The sequence below is a fragment of the Varanus komodoensis genome, unplaced genomic scaffold, assembly GCF_004798865.1.
Source record: "Varanus komodoensis strain SLA01 unplaced genomic scaffold, ASM479886v1 scaffold32, whole genome shotgun sequence".
In the NCBI taxonomy this organism is placed as follows: Eukaryota; Metazoa; Chordata; class Lepidosauria; order Squamata; family Varanidae; genus Varanus; species Varanus komodoensis.
Window position 1 is genome coordinate 19,305,719 of NW_025335798.1, and position 22,030 is coordinate 19,327,748.

The 22,030-nt window shown below is 37.0% G+C and overlaps 1 protein-coding gene across 1 annotated transcript in view; it reads right to left on the bottom strand.

Moving 5' to 3' along the window:
• LRP1B (LDL receptor related protein 1B) overlaps positions 1–22,030 on the bottom strand; it is a 730,365-nt gene that overhangs the window by 137,669 nt on the left and 570,666 nt on the right. Inside the window, exons 54-60 of the mRNA XM_044438491.1 lie at positions 16,910–17,050; positions 15,537–15,724; positions 11,344–11,527; positions 10,369–10,454; positions 5,546–5,668; positions 3,084–3,265; positions 347–546 (exon numbers count right to left, since the gene is read on the bottom strand). Coding sequence (XP_044294426.1) covers positions 347–546; positions 3,084–3,265; positions 5,546–5,668; positions 10,369–10,454; positions 11,344–11,527; positions 15,537–15,724; positions 16,910–17,050 — 1,104 coding nt within the window. The remainder of the gene's footprint in view (positions 1–346; positions 547–3,083; positions 3,266–5,545; positions 5,669–10,368; positions 10,455–11,343; positions 11,528–15,536; positions 15,725–16,909; positions 17,051–22,030) is intronic.

Below are 22,030 nucleotides of genomic sequence, written 5' to 3' on the forward strand. Positions count from 1 at the left end.
CTGATTAACTAGTTTAGGATGCAGTCCTGTGCATGTTTGGACAGAGCTTTGCGCACTGGGGATGCTAGAAGTTGTAGGACTTTTTCTGTTTAAACGTGTATACGACTGCACTCTTAATCATTTTTTGCCGAAAGGAGGAATCAGTGAATGAAAGAATTAACTGTTTAAAAAACATTCTGCTACAAAGGCACAGGTTTTCCCCTTCTTTTAAATATACATTTCTCTAACTTCTTGGTATATGAAATGGTTGAAATCTAATTCATAGAAAAACATTTTTTTCCACAATGAGTATAACAAATCTAACTGAAAACAGAATTTCTCAACTTATTGTTTGAGTAAAACTAACCTTTATTTCTACGAGAGCCATCCATGTTAGCAAATTCAATATGGCTTTCATCAGCCCAGTAGAGTCTTCTGTTGACATAATCTATTGCAAGAGCCATTGGTCTAGATATCTGTGTTTCTACCACAACTGTCTGATTAGAGCCATCCATGCCAACACGGCCAATGTGAGGATACTCACAGCAATCAATCCAGTATAAATATCTAGAAAACAAAATTGATAACTATTTTGTTTATTGATAAAAATATACTCTACGTATAATTTAAAAACAAGAAGTATTATTTTACTGCAATCTTAAACAGTCTAAGTAGGAAGTACTCTTTGAGATTTAATTTCAGCTGAATTAAGTTGATAGCGGCTCACTTTAGGACACCACTGAATACATCTTCCCTAAGGAACAGATTGAAGCCAAACTAGACCTTATGGTGGCATACATTTCTTTTTACATGTCTGCATTCTATTCACATATAAAGCAGGTGGTATTGATCTTATATTAAGAGTAAAAGAACTGCATGGAAGAAACTTGCCAAACTCTGCACCATATATACCTTTCTTCCCGTAAGTTTATTATCTCAAACACTTTTTTTCTTTTTCTGGTTTTAATACTGGAACTGGGAATGCAAAGGAATGATTGGAGCAAAGTACTAAGGGGAGATAAAGACAGGGAGCAAAGAGAACTTCAAATATCCATCTTCCATATGCTTGTTTTACTCTTAATATAGTGTTCTAGCACCAACCCAGCACTCTCATACACCCCTTGTAAGAATGGGATGGGTATCTGAACATGATCCCATAGAATCTAGTTTGTCCCTGTATCAGAAGAGATTGTTTCCTCTTTAGGCAAACCAGATAAATATTTGGAAACTATATGCTGCTGCTTCTGTTATGTTTGTGAAGGATAAGGATTAGAATCTCATATTGCAGCAGAGTTCCTATGACTAGAAGCAATGTTTCCACTGTACGAGAAACAGTGTAATGGCTAGTATGGTATCAGAATTCACCGTTCAGAATGAAAATTTGCAAATATTCACACAAAGTGCATCAAAAGTAGAGACCAGTCAGGCTGAATTAGTCTGGGAATATGATGAGCTATTGTGCTCTCCAACACCCTGAAAAGAAACAAGCACATGGTTCATCTAACTTCTGAGTGAAAAGAATGAAAGAACCTTATGTAGGAAAGAAATGAAAAGGCCTTCTAAAGTGCACTGTTTTGTATTATTTAGACCAATGCATTTTGGTTAAACTTTTGTAGGACAATTTAAAGACAAAGTAACAGTTTCTGTTCTTGATATGCAATATTAGAAAAGCATTTTCACAGCTGTAGTCTTTAAAGATGGCTACTGTAATCATTCGAGAATGAGGTCACTATTTATATCAACTGGAAGGTTTAAAACATTGCAGCTGTAAAAACTGGCCAGGAATAAACAGCTACCCGGATCTGAAGATGTGTTTGGTAAAAGAGTCTTCAGCAATACACTGCTATTTCTGCACAAGCAGCTGTTTAGATGCTGATTGGGTAAGGGAAGTCAGTTTCTCTTCACTAAGAGAAACCCAGCAGTTTCTAATGTGCATTTCTTCTCTGATGCAAATATTACTGAGTTTTCAAGGCTAGTTTCCAAGCTTGAGCTGGCAAAACTCCCTGACACTTCTCATGAAAAGTATGTAAGGTGTTTCTGCTTAAAAGAAGTAACTGAGAAGAAAGGTTATGCCTGGACAAAGCTAGTTTCCAAGCTTATTTATTATGGAAATATTACTATGTCCAAGCTGTACTTATTATGATGTATTTATTGGGTGATTTATTGTAAGCCATCCAGAGACATACAGTAATGGATGGGTTAGAAATACCCTAATACATACATACATACATACATAAAGAGTAATCAGTTACTATTTCAAGCAAAATATCATGCGAAGCTACAACAAATGAATTAACATCACCTTAAAATACTTGTCAACGACAAGCAGAATGGAGACCACTGGAGCTCCTATATGCTCCCGAAATCTGCTCCAGGTATTGGGGGGCTGCAGGAGAAGGAGAGCAAGGGAAGGCCCATTGCAGGAGTGGGGGTCACCCCATTCCACACTGTATTTATGCCATTACTTTTAATAGGAGGATTCATCAGTCATCAATTATAGAGCTTAGCTTTCTCTCAGCCACAATTCTTCACATGCAGGCTAGACATTACAACTCTATAACCTAATTTAAGGACAAAATCCTTAAATTAAGTGGTGCATAATCCACTGGACAGCCTTTATGATATTTTGCATCAAATAGAAACCAAACCAAATCAAATCAAATCAAACCCAGAACAAAAACTTTCTTATGAAATCCACTTTGTATGTTTTGATGATTCTTTTCTTGAAAAATAATTAGAAATTTACTTTAGCCATTCTGAAACAAAATTAATAATACACAAGTTTATCAGAATTTTACACACACATATAAAGTGATATTACACTTATGTGAATATTATAAATGTGAATATTATTATACATAGCATTATTTTTTCTCAGTTACCCTTGGAATTTCCTCTGTGTGTGTGTGTGTGCTTGTGTGTACAATATATACATACATTTTCCACACATTTGTTATACAAGTGTATATACTAACCCACCACCCAATTGTTTTCCATTATGCATAGTGCTAGATGACAAGGATAAATCAGTATATTTCATACCAAGCATTCTCTTAACCAGATATGATCAATTAAAACCATTAATTTGAGTTATAGCTCCATACCCAGCCTGAGGATCTAAAGAGAGATCTCTAGGAAACTTCACTCTTTTGCTCACAAGAACGGTGGGGTACAAGCCATTGAGTTTTGACACTTCAATAATCCGTTTTTCTGTGTCAGACCAATAGAGATTCTTTCCAACCCAGTCAACTGCTAGTGCATTAGGAACAGCTGTGTTATGAACTACCTAGAGAAATTAAAATTGTGTAAGTAGCATAATACACAGGACTAAAAAATCAATTTCTTACTCTTCAAAGTAGTTTAAAGGAAGGTTGCAAAGGCTGCTTTTGAGTTGAGAGGAAAGAAATGTATTACACTGACCAATGCAATTTTATAACTGGCTGCACAATCATATGACTATCTACTTAGAAGCAGGCCTCTTTGATTTCAGTGAGACTTACTCCCAGAAAAAAGGATCTGATTCTTATGGACTATAAAAACAACAACAAACAAGAGCAATATATATGTTCAGCTAGGCTATATAAAGTTATTTAAAATAGTAATTGGTTAAAAACTTTCATTTTCCCTCCAAATCATAGTGTGAGAGCCAATAATTTAAACAGTAGTTTTACAATTAAAGTGAAAACTTCAAATGTGCACAATTACATCTTTGACATTTTTCTTCAGTGAGATGTTATAAAATGCTTTTGGAAATCTCCTTAAGTGCAAATGTAGTTTGGCCTGCATTTTGGGAAACAGACCAGCAATGGCAACCTATGAGTTGGTTCCCTAAGCAAAACTGCATGATTACAGAGGGGAAACAAGAATTCTCCTATTTTTTTGTAGGCACAAGGAGGCACTGGCATGGTTGCTGAGTGAGCACATGTCCCAGTGTGGGCACAGGCTGATATCAGTAGAGGCAACTCTGTAGTGAACTGCCAACTGTGCACTTGCATGGCTTCAACACTCCCCACCTCCACTGCCTGCCAGCACCTAAAAGTAAGGGGAAGACTTTCCCTTCCTATTGGTCACTATGCTGCAACTACCGGCCATTTTGCTTAATGGACCACCTCACTGGCAGCTGCTGCAAACCTATCCTGCAAGACCCCTTGGGCATGCAAAACTAGTTTTTGGATTGTGGACAAATGAACTTTTTTAAAGGCTTTATCTTGTTGGAAATGTAAAACCAGAAGTTCTATGTGGACGGGTTTCCTGCACTGAAAAGTAGTTCTTCATGACAGTTTAACTCATGACAAACACTATTCGTTGACAAAACTTTTTGCAATACTTTATCTAGAGAGATTCTACATGGATATTCATCACATGCCAAGTAAGTCTACTGAACTTCTTAAATTAATCTATGCAAAAGTGAGCATATGGTAGATTGATCATCTAAGTTCTGTTGTACATATAGAGCATAGGATAATTCCAAAACAAAAAAGCATATGTACATACAGTGGTGATCCCTGTGCTGGTGAGCACACACTTTGGGTGCATCTGTTATCGTAATAAATGGTGCTCAGTAAAGCACAATAAAAATATCTACATCAAAAGATCTAGAGTTCTGTCCTGCATATTAAATAAAGGTAATTGCTTGAAGCATTACACTTCAAGTGAGAAGTGTTTTCCCTGGTTGTTCCTCATTTTTCAGTGCGATCATAGTATTCTGCATTCAATTCTGTCTTCTAGGTTAAATGTGGAGTATTTAAAATGAATTAACCATTGGTTCATTCACAGTTTTGGATAGAAGCATTTGTAGCATTTTTCTTGCTGTTGTACACACATATGCTGCATAAATTATGGTTCAAAAAGGAATCTTAATGTGATCAGACAACTTCATCAGTATATGTTTTCTTATTGTGATTGAATATATACATATAAGCCATAAAAATGCAAGTTGCACACTGAAAGCTTTGACAAATTGCATATGTACAGTGGTTTGAACGAAGTACAGAAATCAAAACCAAAGAAACAGCAGATCATTAATTTACCAGTGCCACTTCAGGAACAGATTATCCCAACCCCGGAAATATTGGTTGGAATTTAAACAGAAAGTATGTAGTAAGGATCCTTACATAGATTTTCTGAACAAGCAAATATAACGCTTGACTTATGTTAAGTACAGTGTGACACACAGCCTAAATTTTTGCTAAAAGCATCCAATCTTTGAAGATCTGCAATGCAAAACACCAGCATTTTTATTTTATATTAGAATGACCTAATCAGACACTTAGCATGGCATATATTAACAATAGCAGCTATTCTATTTGTGCAACTAGATCTGTAGTGGAAAAAATGGTAGGAATGGATGCAAACATAGCTATAGTTCATAACCAATTTAAGTCTGATTAATTTCAAAGGGTCTGCTCCAAGTATGATTAACTCTGAATCCAATTCAAGATTATTTTGTATTTGAAATAAACTTACTCAGCTTTAATTGTGTAAAACTACACCCCAAACTATTTGCTATACAACAATATTAACTTGGAATCAAAATAATGCTTATAATTGATTACTTTCCAATCACCTTGACATCACTTCCATTCAGGTTCATTCTGTTAATTCTACTGCCATTTGGTCTACTGGAATCAATCCAATATATGAACTCCCCTCTGTAATCAAAATCTATTGCAATCACATTGTTTAGACCCTAAAAAAGAAAATAAGCAGCCTTAGTTTTTTTCCATAAACAATTTAATAAAGTTAACATGACAACTGATAAGACTTCAAGATTGATAATAAAATATTAATCAAGTGGACATCTAATTTCCACATACTATTAACTCATGCATTTGTTTAACTCTTATTTATATATTTTATAATATATAAACCATGAAGCTGAAAAAGACTCTAGATTGTGGTACTTGTGGTTATTTAAACTAGGAAATAAAAATAACTTGAATTTTCAGTTTAGATATGTGACACCTCATTTCCTGTTCCATCTACTACCCTAAATTGTTCCTCCAGTGTGAAAAAAAAACACTTACCATGGGCAAGAGAGCCAAATAGTCTTCGTTGACCAAATTATGCTACATGTAGGCTATTTTGCACACACACTCAGGCATAGGCATAGACAGCTGTTACCTGGGGAGATGTTACTTGAAAAGCAAAGCAGCAATGGGTCCTTGACCCAAAAGGGGTTGCAAGTGTATCACCAAATTAGCAATGTGACCTTATTTTTAGGAATTGCCCTGACAGTTTTCAGGCCTTTCCACCTTTTACATACTTTGCCAGGGCTCTGGGTACTCCAGAAAGAGAGATATACATACCACCCCTTCTTGTGAGTATTAACTGTATTGAAAATGTGAGCCTTTTAGGTTTTGGATAAGGAGAAATTTCTTGGCTGCATATTTGCCTGTTCAGAAAAAAGCTGCTGGTTGTCAGGGTGGCTTCCTTGTGAGAAACAGTTCATGTTTGCACATGATGCTGGTTAGCCATGATGGGCTGCCATTTCATGTAAGCCCAGCCAATGAATTGGAAGGAGCCATTTAGGCCATCAAGCCCTACCTTTAGCTCAGTGTAGGAAGCTAGTTTAAAGAATCCCTGACAGATTACAATTCAGGGACTCTGCTTGGATACCTACCAAGAGAGCCCGCCACCTCGCTAGACAATTGGTTCCATTGGTGGCTCTAATCTAAACTCATTGCAATTTATCTGAACCTTTCTGCAAGTGTGGTGTCCAGAACTGGACACAGTTGTGCAGTGAGGCTTGACCAGCACAGAGTAGGGTAGAGGTAGTCCTGAGATTTAGACATAATACTTTTACTGATGCAACATAAAACTGCTTTTTCCCCCTTTCCCAGCCACACCACTTTGCTGCTCTGCAAGAACCCAATGTGGACTTTGTGTTGCTTCTCTGAACTTTCAATATCTGAGTAGGGCTGAAAGCTTGCTTTATTCCCATCAGCATCCTATGTAGTAGTTGCTTAGCAACTATTTGAACAGAAAGGGAGAAGCAATTGCACTGAATATTGTTAGATAGAGCCTAGATCAGGTAAATTATCTGGGGGTTCTAGCTAGATGGCAAAGAGAATCTGGGAAATGATTAAAATGTGAGAGTTTAGTGAGGAGAAGGGAGAAAGTCTGGTGACTGGTATTCGATGTCTGAGAAGGACTAATAGAAAGCTGAAGCAAAAGAAAATACTAGGCTTTCTCTGTGAATTGACCTTACATGGCTAGTGGAGATCTGAAATAGGGCGCAGGTCTCTTTACTGTGACAATAAGCTTCCCTGATATCACCAGTGGAAGCTTACACAGGCAGTAGTTAAAGCTCAGATAAACCAGAAGAAAAATGTATCCAAGATCCTGGCTTTAATGGTATTTGGCTCAAGTGGAAGTTTAGGGATTTTGGTCAGAGGTAAAAGAAGTCCTCGAAGGCATTTAACAGGCTTATAACTCTCTTGAGTGCTAAAGAATTGTAGTTAAGCAGTTTTTAACATAATACACACAAAGTGTGTATTAGCATTCCCTTATGTACAAAATATACCTTTAATAAATTACATGTTAATGGTTTAACATTTCTCCAGTGTTGATGCTCATCTTTTTAAAGCACCACTAGGAGTTTTTAAAGTATTCTAACAGAATTGGTGGTAGCTTGTGGAACTCTTAAGTTATAATGCCAAAGAATCCCTTGAGAAAATTCATAGGTGGGACTGTGCACAGAAACAGCCATTTTCCATAGGCAGTAGCAGTAGTGGGAAGAGCATATCCTCCATACTGCACATTTGACTTCTCCCTACATAAAGAACTTTCAGTTGAATTTCATTCTGTTATTTTCTGCTTATGATTCTATCCTAAGATCATCTGGAATTTTGTTTCTGTCTTCTAAACTACTAGCTATTCCAATTTTGTGTCATCTGCAAATTTGATAAGCATTCCACCACCTCTTTTACAAGTCATTAATAAAAATGTTGAAGAATATAGACTCAGGACTGAACCCTGTGGCACTCCACTTTGTAACTCTCAGAGAAACAATTGTCAACCACTCTTTGTGTATTGACCTCTAGCCTGGTGTGGATCTATCTAGTAGCAATACATGAGTCCACACCAAGTTAGCCAGTAGATTGGAATATCAAGGGATACTTTGTCAAACGACTTGAAGTCAAGATATAATGCAGCATGGTCATAGTATTTATGCCATCTACTAAAGAAACTGTTCAATCAAAAGATTAGTTTGTCAGGAATTGTTCTTTACAGATCTATACTGGTTTCCAGTAATCACTTAATGTTAGGATGCGAGCATATTGAGTACTTTATAGTTTACTCTAGAATCTTCCCAGGAAGTTTGGGAGAAGGCTGACCTTATAAAAGTTCCACTTTGTCATCCAACAGCATTTGGCCATTTTTACCAAGCAGGTGGGCTAGCAATACTTTTATTTACTTTGAATAATTAACACCCCTAACCAACCCTTCAGCATTTTAAGCTTTAGTCTTCCTGACACCTTCTGTCTTGCCTGTATACTTCCTTTATGACTTGTCCCTCCTTTAGCCTCATCTGGGCATCCATTTCAGTATGCATATCATTACTCGGGTTTTTGTGTAGCCACACTAGTTTCTTCTGTTCCACTTCTTTTTTTCCCCTCATTGAGACTGTTTCTGATTACACTCTCAGTATCTCTTTTAAGAGCTTCATCCCTCTTGAAAAACTCTTCCTGTTACCTTTTTCCTACCATAGAATTCTGCTTATCACTGGTTTCCATTTATTAAAATCAGCTTTCTTGAAGGTGTCAACTTCATTCAGCTTTTGTTTGCCTTAAAACGAAGCATTAGATGGCCACATGTCCCAAAGTTCCTGCATTTGAAGACTTACATCTATTATTTGAGCTAGGCTTTAAAAAGAATCCAAAGTTCTTTACAGAACTTTACAGTATCTCTAGAAAAATCTATTATCAACATTATGAAATTATATTCCCCACCATGCCATACAAGTGGAGTAGAACACAAGGTGTAATGGCATTGAAGAACAATAACGATTAGTAAAAATGGGAAATCTGTTCCTTTTTAGAAATTTTTCCCTAAGGAGAAATATCCTTTCAATACAAATTATGCACAAAAGTAGAAAAAAGAATGTGGGAAAACTTTACAGAATTAGAAAAAATTAGTATTAAAAGGCAGTTATATTAATCCTCTCTGGTATGGACTATAAAGGTAGACAGAAAACCATGGAAATATGCAACCAATTACAGAATGTTTAACATTCACATCCCTTTCTTCCAACGGACCCATAGTTAGTTATACTTAGGATAATCCAAGTCCCATTACTTTTACACTAAGTATGACTAAGTCCAGATCTAAACCATTGTGATTCAATTGAAACATGTTAGCAGGGGGAAGAAATGATTCTGGAAGAATGTTCCAAAGGCATGTTGGTTCTGTCATGTAAGTGAGTGTGATCAGTAGAAGCCAACACCAGCATCATGCATGTAACTAGCTCTTGAAGGCTGCAGTGAGTTAGAGTGGAATGGAAAGAAGAAGCACCATGAGTATGCATACAGGACATGGCAACTAGCAGTAACCCTAACCCTGATCCTATTCCCACTTCTGAATGCTCTGCCTATGGATCCCAAACAGACGTCATTTATCATCAAATTATCTTGATTGCTATTGATTTTAATGACAACTAAGCACAGATAACTTAATCTGGATCCAAGCCATTTACTTGGATAAAGATACAGTAAACTAGGCAGCAAATAACTTGAAGCAATATTTGTGCTTGGTTCCATAAAGAAACGGCAGGGGTACAGCAAGAAATAATTCAGGCTGGAAAAACACTGGTTTAAGATGGTGACATTTTAATGGTGACTAACATTAAAATCAATATGAGCAGAAAATTATCCAGAACCTAATACAGGCATAAATGATATTCAGATGAAAACAAAATTCAACTTGAGAAATTTCTCATGTAGTCTCTCAGAATTAGCACTGAGTTAAAGGGTAAAAATAACAGTGTGTGTATCATATCTGCCACATGAAATGGTTATGAGACAACTTCAGGAACTTACAGGATACGGACACCTTCTTTAAGTAAACCAATTTAGCTATTTTAACCAAAGCAAAGAGACAATGTGTCCCCATGGTTACTGAAATCGTAGTAAGTGGGATGGGGAACATTGTAGTCAATTACCATATTTTAATACATGATCCTTTGTATGTTTCCATAGTAAAATAAATCTTATATCTTGCAGCATTGCACCCTTAGTAAGTTAATTTAACTGATTGACTAAGCACATGATATCTCACTGATTTCAATAGAGCTACCCATGTATGGTCTTAAGACACATTCCTTTTGTTCATAATATATGTTAAATAATGGTGATAAAGTTTTAACTTCGATGATATTTAGAATTATACCTGTTTTAGTGAAGTATAGTTGGATCCATCAGTACTGATTTTTCTTATTTCATGATGATCAGCCAGAATTAAAAATGGTTCCTCATCTAAATATAGGAAAAGGCAAGAAAAAAAATGTTATGGTAGCTTTTAAGTTAATTTATGGAACTTCAGGAATAGAAACATAAGCAGTGAAAAATAAAATGCTACATGCTGTGAACAGTGTTATGGATGAAAGAAACATTAAAAGCATAATATTTCAAGTAAGATCAATGATGCGTCATAAACTGAACAAGAGATTCAATTAGCATCTCTTTCGGAGTACTTTAATTTAGCTTTTATAATAGAGGAAATGTATTAGCACTCTCAATAATTTCAATTCCAAAATGAATTTAAACACAGCTATTCACTATAGCTTTTAAGGAACAAATAGGTGATAAGTAACAGTTGACATTAAAGATGGGAGAAATTCAAATTGTGAGACAGTTGAAATTAATGCATATTGCATTTTTCAGTTAGTAGAGATCTAAGCATTTCTGCAAAATGTGCTTCTGATATGTTAATACATCTTTTTAACATTTAATCAACCTGTGGGATATACTTGGGAACTATTGTACATTAAACAATATAGATAGAATAGTGTTTAATAAATCTGCAATTAAAGAGATGGTGAACAAAGACAATATTCTTCGTTTTAGCCACAGCAATAGATTTTCAGAGACTTATAGAGGTCATTCTGGACTTCTCAAATGGCATGAAGAATAGCGATATCACCATCCTCACTCCTGGACCATTTCTCCCAGAGCAATATATACACTAGAAATTTCAGAAGTTTTGTGTGAGAAACACTTTTAGAACTTAATCATAAAGTTGGGCCAGTGGAACCTTAAGTCGCAGTTGAAGTTCTATTGCTTTCAGTGGGACTAAGATTGTTTTTCATTGCAACTGAAATACTTTTTCTAATTAATAAATACTTTTCTAGACAAACACTGATACCTGAAAGCGACTTGCAGCCATGTTGATTATTAGGTTGTACTGCATAACCATCTGCACACAAGCATTTGTAGGTTCCATATGTATTGATGCATTGCTGGCTGCATGGAAAGCCAGATGAACATTCATCAATGTCTACGCATGTTTTGCCATCATCCTTCATATGGAAGCCAGGCCAACATTTACACTAGAATAAAAAGTAAAGCAAATTATGCGTCGAGTTGCAATGCTGCAACTGAACTGAAAGGAACTTAGACATATATAGGATTGTATCAGAAATCTAATGTTGCTTCCACCATTATCTCTTACACATGCTGTCAGTTCATTCAAAATGTCTTTTAAAATCCTGCACCTCAAGTAACATAATAACCAACCCTCACTTTAAAACAAAAGCATACATTAACATGCTGTGTCACAAGCCTTCTTTGTGGCACATACTGTGGCAAGATTTCACAATAATAGAATGTACACAGTCCTTTAAAATCTTGAAGGTTTTCTTAGTGTAAGTCTCTCTGCAAAAATGTATTCATGCATAAGAAATAAAGATGGAACAAGAATTTCTATTGCTACCATACATCTTCAAAGCCAGGCTGATAACATGAATGTGCCACCTTATTTGCTTAAAAGCCATCAAGGCCAGGGCACCATACTTTCCAGCAAAGGAACAGTTTGTGGGGAGACACATTTCATCTTTTCATTGCATGAAAGGTTTCCTTTTAGTAGCTTTCTTATCCAGATGATTTCATATTTCTGTTGCATGTTTCTACGACAAATGCAGGTGGAAAGCTTCCCCCACTATGTGAAGAATAGAGAGCATAGGGTAGTATACGATATACTGCTGGACAACAATTCAAACTATTGTACCAGCACACTTAGAGTAACAGGCAGTTAGCATGTTGTAAAGGAATCCTAGGGACAGGCTGAAATGCTAATTTCTAGGTCAACTGAGCTTCCCTCTATTCAGCTCTAATGACTTCCCCATTCAGAAAATAAGTGTTCCCAATTCTTTTACAAAATAGTAGCTCTTCATTTTGCTGGTTGTAGGGCATGCTGGGGTCAGGCAATATAGAGTACTGCCAAAGGTTTTGTTGATTCATAAGAAAGATGAAATATGTCGCACCATGTACCTTTAAATTCTCATAAAGGTAAACATCTTCCACACATGCAAATCCACAAAAAACAAAGCAAAACAAAACCATGGATGAGAAATGCTTTTTAGCTCATGAGATCCAAATTCCAATCTGGGAAGGTTCTAAGCAGGGCACATTTTCTCTGTGGAAAGGGATGAAGGCAAAATACCCAAGGGCAAACATGATTCTTAACAATACAAGGGCTATGCAAAGCTACTTTCAAATAGCATCCCAAATACCAAACCTCTGCGTGTCTACTGGATGTCATTTTTGCATGTTTCTGGATCACTTTTTGTCACATGGAGGCTCAGTGGTTCAGAGCACCCAATACCAACTTTAACTGGTGCGCCACCTAACTTCATAATTAAACTACTGCAGTATGTGGGGCTGCCCTGACTGCAGGAGCTAAGATTCTCTGTAGAAAAACTAGTTATGTTCACATAGCAGTTGTGCTAAAAGAACTTTGCTGGCTACTACTACCAAGCCATGTTCAAGGCTAAGTTGCTGACATGTAAAGTCCTTAACAACCTGAGAACAAGGTATCTAGCAGACTGTCTTCCCTTGTATATGCACCCAATTGACCTTTAAGATCTTCTGAGGAGGCCTTTCTGGTCATTCTTCACCACATAGTATCTTGAAGGTGGGTCTTTTCAGTGGCAGTGTCCACCCTTTGGAAAACCCTCCTCCATGCACTCTGAGAGATAAAAAATGTGGTACCTTTCAAACACTTCCTGAAAATGCACTTTGTTCACTCAGGCATTCTCTAGTTAGTAATTAATTGTATGCTTTTCCATTTTATTCCACTTTATATTGTTTTATATTGTTTGTGACTGGGATGGTTTTTAACAGTATTTCAAAATATTTTTAGTATTTATATGTGAACTGCCTAAACATGGTTTTATATTAAATCTATATTATAGTATCATAGCACCATAATAATATCCAGAAGTGAAACTGAGCAGCAGGTCTACTAATGAGTAAAGAGGACAAGCATCTCCTGGTTTATTCAAAAATGATCAGAAATGAATCATCTCGTTGCACCTTCAAATAGCTTCCCAAATATGCCTATTCAAAAAAAAAAGTAGGTACAGTGTGTCTGTTCTCTATTAAGTGGGGCAAACATCTGCCTGTCTAGTCTGAAGAAGACAGGACAGACTTAAGCAGATTTAGGACAAGTCAGCAGATTCAAAAATTCAGCAGCTTCATCCTGGACAGGGAATGGCTTTTGCTCCTGCTAAGTCCTAAGAAAGGCAGCCTTTCAATTGTCCGCTGCTGAGGGATAAGAGCTTTTCCCTGCCATGAGATGGGATGAGATCTGTGGAAGCAGCTGGTGGTCCACAGGGAGAACCCACTGCAAGCTGTAGAAGGGACATATCCCAGTTTGAAGACTCACTCTATTAAAGCAGGGATGCTTTCTGAAACTATCACCATTTGAACTTTTCCTTAACAAGCCATTCTTTATTTTTCCCCTAATTTCTAGACTTCGTAATTATTGTGTATACGTTGACTGAGCATTATCATGTTTAGCATTCTTTTCCCAACCCAGAGAAATGAGATTAGTTCATTGAGCTACAAGCATACATACGTGTTGACTCATGGTGCAGGGGCAAGTCAGTGGGGAAGCCGTACAATTGTGAAATTAGCCCTTCCCCCAAGATTCAGATATGGACATTCAGATTTTATATAGCTAGACTGGCAGATACGTAGATAGACAGATAGGTATTAACATATGTGTCACACATTCAGCTTATTGACTAGCAATGCTTTATGTTATTTTTGGCTGACTTTAGCAGGACTTTTTGAAAGTTAGTAGTTTTATGGTGGTTTTCATTGTGAACTGCCTTGAGTCTTTTTTGATAAAATGTTGTGAAATTAAAGCTGAAACATACAACGTTGAACACATCAGTTAGAAATTATTTTTAAGATGATTGACATATTAGCTCAATATATTGTCATATATTTTCTCTATTGGTTCCCCAATGTTAGTCTTTCATTTTTTTCCTTACTGACATGAAAACAAATCTTTAACTTATGCCCTTAGGCATAAGCTAAGCATAGGTTTTCTGCAGATGTTTATCATCCTTTACTTTGATCAAAAGAAAAGTGTATTATAACTTTTAAAAACATTTCACATTCCCAACTCTTCAGCTATTTTACTTGTAAAAAACAATAGGTTCGAGAGACATAAAAAGAAAAATATAATCTTTGCCTTAGAGTCTTATGCACGGCATAGCAAAGATTGGTGACCACTTTAGATATGACCATCTCTTTACAGAAAAACCTGTTAAATTCTTATGCTAAATTGTACTGCAAACTGAAACTGATATAATAGGGGATAGTTATTTAAGCAAGCCAAGGCTTTGACTACTTTATCCCCCAGCTGCTCTTAGGGAGGGCACCCATACAATGCTGTACACAAAGCATTGAGACTGGAGCCATCCAGCCATTCAGTGCCATTAACAGCAAAATGAGGCAGGGCAGGGAGAAGCACAAAAGCTTTTACAACTTCTCATTCTGATTTGGATAGAATTTAAGCTAAGCAGGCCTTTTAGACCACCTAAAGAGGAGGTATGGCAGCAGAGAGTTAGGGACTGGGCAGATCCATGTCTCTTCTTCCCCATTCCACCCTTGTCCCATCTCCTTTCTGTCCTCTCTGAACCCCTTTCAGGTTGCAGTAGTGACCCTGAAAGAGAAGCACTTGGTCAGCCGTCAGTGTGGGCTGTGAGGAAGAGGAAATATCTGCTTGGGTTTCATCCTCCAGCGTTCGTACTAACGCTGTTGCCTCAGTGGAGTAAGGGTGGGAAAACTGCAGTAGCCTGTGCACTCTGTGATGCCCACCCATGGGCAATAGGAGTATTCTTTAATGTTTCAATATGATCTTCATGATTGCATTTTTAATGGGTTTGTTGTTGCTTTGCTTACTTCATTTAAATTGCTGTACATTGCCTTCGTCTCATTTGTGGAAAGGTGATATAGAAATGTTGTAAATAAAGAAATTAACATTTAAAATAGCAATACAATGAATTCTGTTTATAATGTTCTACTTTACACACCAGGACTACCAACCTTGTACCCAACAGGAAGATCCTGGCAATCTTGAGTACAGCCACTGACTTTCTTACTTAAACATTCATTGATATGGCAGTTTCTCTCATCAGATCCATCTGCACAATCTTGTTTAGTATCACAAACATCTTCTTGGGGAATACACTTGCCATTTTTGCACATAAAAAATGAACTGTTGCATGACTGTTCTAAAAATAAGAAACAAGGGAGGAAGGACACAAATGGAATGCAAGGAACATGTCAAGAACTGCCAGGTTTCAGTTGTTAGCTGCATCTTAATTTATGCACAGGTCATAAATCTGTGAAAACTCTTATGTTTACAGGTAAACCCAGCAGTATACACATCTATAGTAAAATATAACAATTATGATTTTTAAATACCCTTATGATTTACTTCAATAAAATATGCAAAAAAATCCATTCCTTCATTTACTTCTACATAGGTATGGCCAGTCCCCATCTCTGTTCACAAACCATGACTATTAACATATAGCATACTGCTCACTCAAAGAGCTTAGCTTTTGTAACAATATTCTTTGCTAATCTATGTTATCAAATGCAAGTCCCAATATATAAATGGCTTAAAACTTCAAGGAGCTGTGTGTGTGTGTGTGTGTGTGTGTGCGCGCGTGTGTGCGTGCAGCTATGGGTAGGTAGAGGAGATTACTGAAACACTTTAACTGAAATGAATTCTACAAATAAAGCTTCAGTGGAAATCAGTAATATTAATTAATGTGTGTAAATTGAGCCACATTCTCACTGGTAGACTTCACTTGTAAAACATTTATGTAGGGCTTCAGCACTTCTATCTATGAAAAATGTGTGGGAGAATTGGGTAACTAAGTATATTTTTTATTCTAACATATATTGAGCATCTATCAGGAAAATAATGTTGTAATTACTTAAATTCACAAAGCCATTTAATAACATGAGTTAAACTGTTTGAGCACATCAACTTTTCCATGAAATAGATGCTCTGGCACAGCAAGGACAACAGCAGTGTGCATGCATCTAATTTGCAACTGCCATGACGAGCTGCATTTGTTCTCATAAACAGTATGTACCCATTATGCTACCCTTTCGATCACAGCTTGTGAATTTTCAAGTGATGTTCTTAAGGAAAACGATGATATCCTAAACTAGCATCACACATGGGAGAGATGGTGCTATGGGAAGAAGAATCCATGCAAAGTGCTAGATAACTGGCAGCTATTCCTTCCTCTGCTCTCTTCCTCAGCACTCAGTACCTGTACATCTGGTCAGCGTTCTGCCAATACAAAAACGTTTCTAAACACTACATTATTTTGTTTGAAATACAATTGTACATTTTTAGAGCAAAAAGCAAAATTGCACAAATATTTAAAAAGCTGAACCTGCACTTCTGCATTTTATGTTAATTGGATCTTCATCAGAATGATCTGGACAATCAAAATCTCCATCACATTGCCACTGAGAATTTAGCAGACATCTCCCATCAGCACAGCTGAATTCTCCAGGATTACAGTGACGATACCCTAAAAGTAGAGTGATCAACAATTCATAATGTGTACCTCTGGAATTTACCATTTATTTATTTAAAACTTTTGTATACTGTCCCATCACTGATGTCCTGGGATGGTTCACAATAACAGCAGTAAAATAAGATAAAGAAATAAAAGTAGCCCAGCATCCAATAATAAATATAAAAACCACAAATTAAGACAATTAGCAATTAAAACAGTGGGAAAATTAAAAGGTTTTCATCTGGCGTCCAAAGGAAAGAAGCATTGGCACCAGGTGAACCTCTCTGGGGAGCGTGTTCCAGAGTCAGGCAGGCACCACAGAGAAGGCCCTCCTCTGGGTAGCCACCCTCCTAATCTCTTTCAAGGAGGGCTCCCAAAGAAGGACCTCTGCCTCAGATCTCAAGGGGCTGGAGGGCACATAGGAAAGAAGGCGCTCCTTCAGGTATGTGATATTTAATATAATTCCACCCTTTTTAGACACATTTACTACTTTTCTTTAAATACAAGGGCTAAGCTACAAAATACTGCAGAGTTCTATGCAGATTCTCAACAGATGAAGACCCTGGTCATAAATAGGGAGCATATCTGCCATTCTCACTGCTGTGCATCTTGGGGTGACACTTCTATGCCCAGAAGGAACAGTTTCAACCAGTTTCAGCAAGGGGCTGCAGGGTCATGGCAGCCTAATCCATGATTGGAAACTTTTGAAAGCCCTCTGACAAAGGGATGCTGGGATAAATCCACCATGGATTTAAATTACAGTAGATTTCTGTGAATAAGACCTGTGGATTCAGCAGCAGACTGGGTTTTGCAGAGTTGGGCAGATTCCATGGATTTGAGGAGTGGGGCTTTTTCTTTTTTGGGGGGCGGGGGTTGCACAACTGTTTGCACACAAACAAAAAAATCTGATTCTGTCAATGAGAGGATGATGGAATGAAAGATGCCAGACAATCTGTGAAACAGAGACAATCTGCACATTCTTAACTCTGACCAAGCAGAATGGCCTCAATTTGAGAAGGGTACTCAGGACTTGCAGACCCTGGCTAGAGACTATGAAAGAAGATCACGCTAGCCCAAATAGCAATTACAGAAATGGATGCACGACGATTGGAATTTGCTGAACCTCAAGCCTGGTTAAGGTTTGTGGAGGGCACAAAGATGGGCATGCCTGAACACCACACTGCTATTTTACATTAGGTTCATCTAGTATTTAAATGCAGAATACTAAAGACCAAATGACAGGTTAGCATGTAATTTCTCCGTAGTGAGGTAAGCTCAAATATGATTCAGTCCTGAATCCCCTAACTTTGAAATTCAGCACTCCATGCACTGCATACCCCCCACCCCCATTCCTTGCCCTGCAGTTCTATCTCTCAACTATCATGGACAATATAAAATGCCGAGCTGAGAGACAAATGTTTGACTGGTATTTTATCTGCTATAAATACATAGTCTGATTTTGGGAAAATATTATTTCTCTTATCAGACTTTTATCCACACGTGTCAAACAGAGTCCCTCTCTTTGCCTTTGCAGCTTAGAAGATATCATCTAGGGAGGTTTTGAATGATGCACAGCTAGTCTGTTTTTACTTTTTATCCCTTTTTAACTATTCTAATTTTAATTAACTATCATATATTTTCTACAACAGCTTTCTCCAACCTGGTGACTTTCAGATGTGTTGGACTATACCTCCCATGTGTTCCAGGAAGTACAACTAATGGCCATGCTGTCTGGGAATTTTGGAAGTTCTTGTCCAAAATGTCCGCATACAACATCCCAGGTTTGGGGGCAGGGGTGCTCTAAAACAATATATAACCACTTATCTATAAATAAATGTACTGTGGTCCATTTAAAATAGACTGATCAAAACACTTAGGCAAACTGAAGATACCAAAGAGATCAAACTCTGATGCATATCATAAACACAACTACAGTTTTAAGAGATGCAAAAATAAGTTTTATTCTGAAAAGGCAATGTTTCTTGGAGGAATTAACAATATATCCCTTAGAAGAAAGATAAATTTAATAATGATTAATTATTTTCCTCAAATGATTCTATACAGTTTGAAGGAGTTCTTCCCTTTCAGAGATAGGACAGTACATTTGAACTTCAAAGACACCTTTCTGTATTCAAGACTAAACTCTTATAAGTCTCCATTTATACTTTGAAATGCATCGGCATATGACACCTTTAAAAAGTTATATATTATTTAAATTGCAATTAGTAAAAGCAAATACTAATACTAATACTGGAATAGTTTGATATGTAATTTAATTTCTAGATTAATTTTATCTTCAGGAAGGCAGTCAAGAGTGGTATGGAATCGCTCAAAGGAAATTGGCAGGTACTAAATTTCTCTTTGTAGCATACTTCTAAACCAGAGCACATAATTGGCACCTCATCTGTATTACAGCTTAATCCAAGAACATTATGATCATCTAAAGCAATCTATCTATTAGGTTTCACATTAATAAAGGGTTGAAAACAAGTGTTGCAGCATCTTTACACATGCCTGCATATGTGAAAAGTGAAAAACAGCCTGCAGTTGGGAAAAATAGATACAGCTAGCTTGTAAAATTAATACCTTTCTGGTCCTACAAGGAACATAATTCTTGAATTATGAGTTTTGCTGGCTCCTTTGCTGAATGTGTTAATCATATCTGATTATCCCTTAGTAGGAGCAAACAAGTTGTCTTTGGTTCAAATTGAGATATGCTGATTTTATGATTAAATGGAATTTCATGTCAGTCCTTACCCTTTATATTAGATTAATGAAGTCACTATGTGGATTATGGAAAGATCTTCAAATTTAAATGGTGTTTAACTGATCAGTAGGGAATAAAAAGCACTGTTTCCTGGCTTCTGAGTTCACCATTTTGCCACTGCTAATATTTTCAGTGGAGCAGCAATCTAGGTGTTAATCCCAGAAGGATGGTTGAAACTTTTACCTCTTCCTACACTATCCCAGCAGTCCTTAAATCTCCATGAGCAGGGAGCTGGCATCAAAGGTGGTCTTCAAGGCCAAACATTTGTGCATCCCTGGCTTGAGAGGGAGGAGGGGAAGGTATAGCCTCAATATGTATCTCTGTGAGCCACCCAGAGGGCCTTTGAGCTATAGGGCGGCATAAAACGCAATGAATAAATATTCACAGAATCTATGCTCATATTAATCTTGATCCCAGCATTGAGCACTGTGATTTCTTACCCCAAATAGAAGAGGGATATTGGGAATATCTGCATCTGACATTCACTCCAGGAAGATTCCCAACCTCAATATGTGGCATGGTCAAGATCCAAATACCAGAAAAAAAGAAGCGAGGAGAAGCATCCTAAGACTGAGAGGAAGGTCATGGAGGTGTGCAGCAGCAGAGTGATATTCTACATGGAGACTCAAGGAAATAATGGATTATGCCATAGACCTGATTTCCTCCTCCCTGTCCCCAATACCACTATTACTGACTGAAGTTGTAGAGGAGAGGGAAACAAGTAACTTTCCAAAAGAGATTTCTGAGCTGAGAAATCAGCTCTTAGCCCAATAATCACAACCAAAAGAACCATTAGTGCTGAGTGACTGGTACAGAAGAAATTGGTACTGAAGACAGGAATATCTATGCCATATTATTCAGCTCAGAGGGTTAAAGCTGGCATCTAGCCACTTAATTTTTGCCTTTGTAGTTTTCTGTAACTCAAAGGAACTTCCTAAAAGGACCTGCATGGGCTGTCATGCTTTATCCTGACGTTGATATGAAGAATACTGTTCCTGCCAAGGAGTTGGATGGCACCAAACTGCTTGATTCAGGTTGCACAGACTCAACAAAATGACAACTTTAATTGCATACGGTTAGTCAAGTCTCTGAGGAAAGAGGTCTGTGGCAAAGTGCCCAACACTGGCATCAGATCTAATGTCAAAAGAGATATCAATAGTACTGGTCTAGAGCACAAAAACAGCAGAGGAGCCCGCAAGGATTAAATTCGAGTGTCAGAATCAGAAGGGCTGCTCCCACTCAAGGTATGGTGACCAATTCCACTGGGTCTGGCTGCTAAAGCCTTGAGGTAGTGAAATGAATTAGTACGCACTTCCCCAAGCATGCCAAGCATTAGGAGTGTCTATGGTTAAAAATAAAAATAGGAAATGACTAAAACAAGAAATTAAAGAGGAAAAGGAATAGTTTAACTCCATTGAAAATGTAGTTCTTTCTAGACAAGAATGCTTCTGGTGGTATTGGTACAGCAGTAACGGAGTAACGGAGGAATGTGCTATAGGGTGGAAATGGAATTTTCCAAGTGAAGCTCTGTACAGGTACAGAACTCATATGTGTGAGTCACAGAGATCTAACTCAACTTTTTTTTGCAAAGACTGTGTATTTTATTGGAAGATTTGGACACTCAAGAGTGCTCTTCAATAAATAATATTATTATTGAAAATTTCATTTTCTTTTTATGTATTCCTCGCAGAATCCTCCCAGTGGTGGAAATCATCAAGTCACAGATTTCAGCTAGGCTCCTTATTTCCTCTAATGAACATTTCTTTTTCTTTTGAAATAAAAATGGCACTTTTGATTAAATGTGTAAGACATTTATCCTAGACATAAGATAGAAAGCAAAAGGAACAAGATTATAAAAAAACTAATTTGGTATCATTTGGCTTCTATGTGCAAAGTTTCTACAAGCTTTTAAACTAGCTTTGGGTCAAAAAATAATAAAATCTTACAATGGGATATATGCAGAGCAGCTTATTGGTCAAATGTCATTACTGTAAATGAATAGGGGGAAATATTTTATTTATTTATGAAGCAAGATCACTGACGATATTTCAGTTAGCTAATGTATTAAGCAGCACAGGGTAATAAGGCATTACATTTATTTCTAATTCTTGCATATTTCTGAACAATATTCTGCTTTGCATATCACATGTAAATATATGCAACACTTACTCATCAAACCTTACTATTAAGAACATGAAACTCATTATGTATATCCTTGGTTTCAG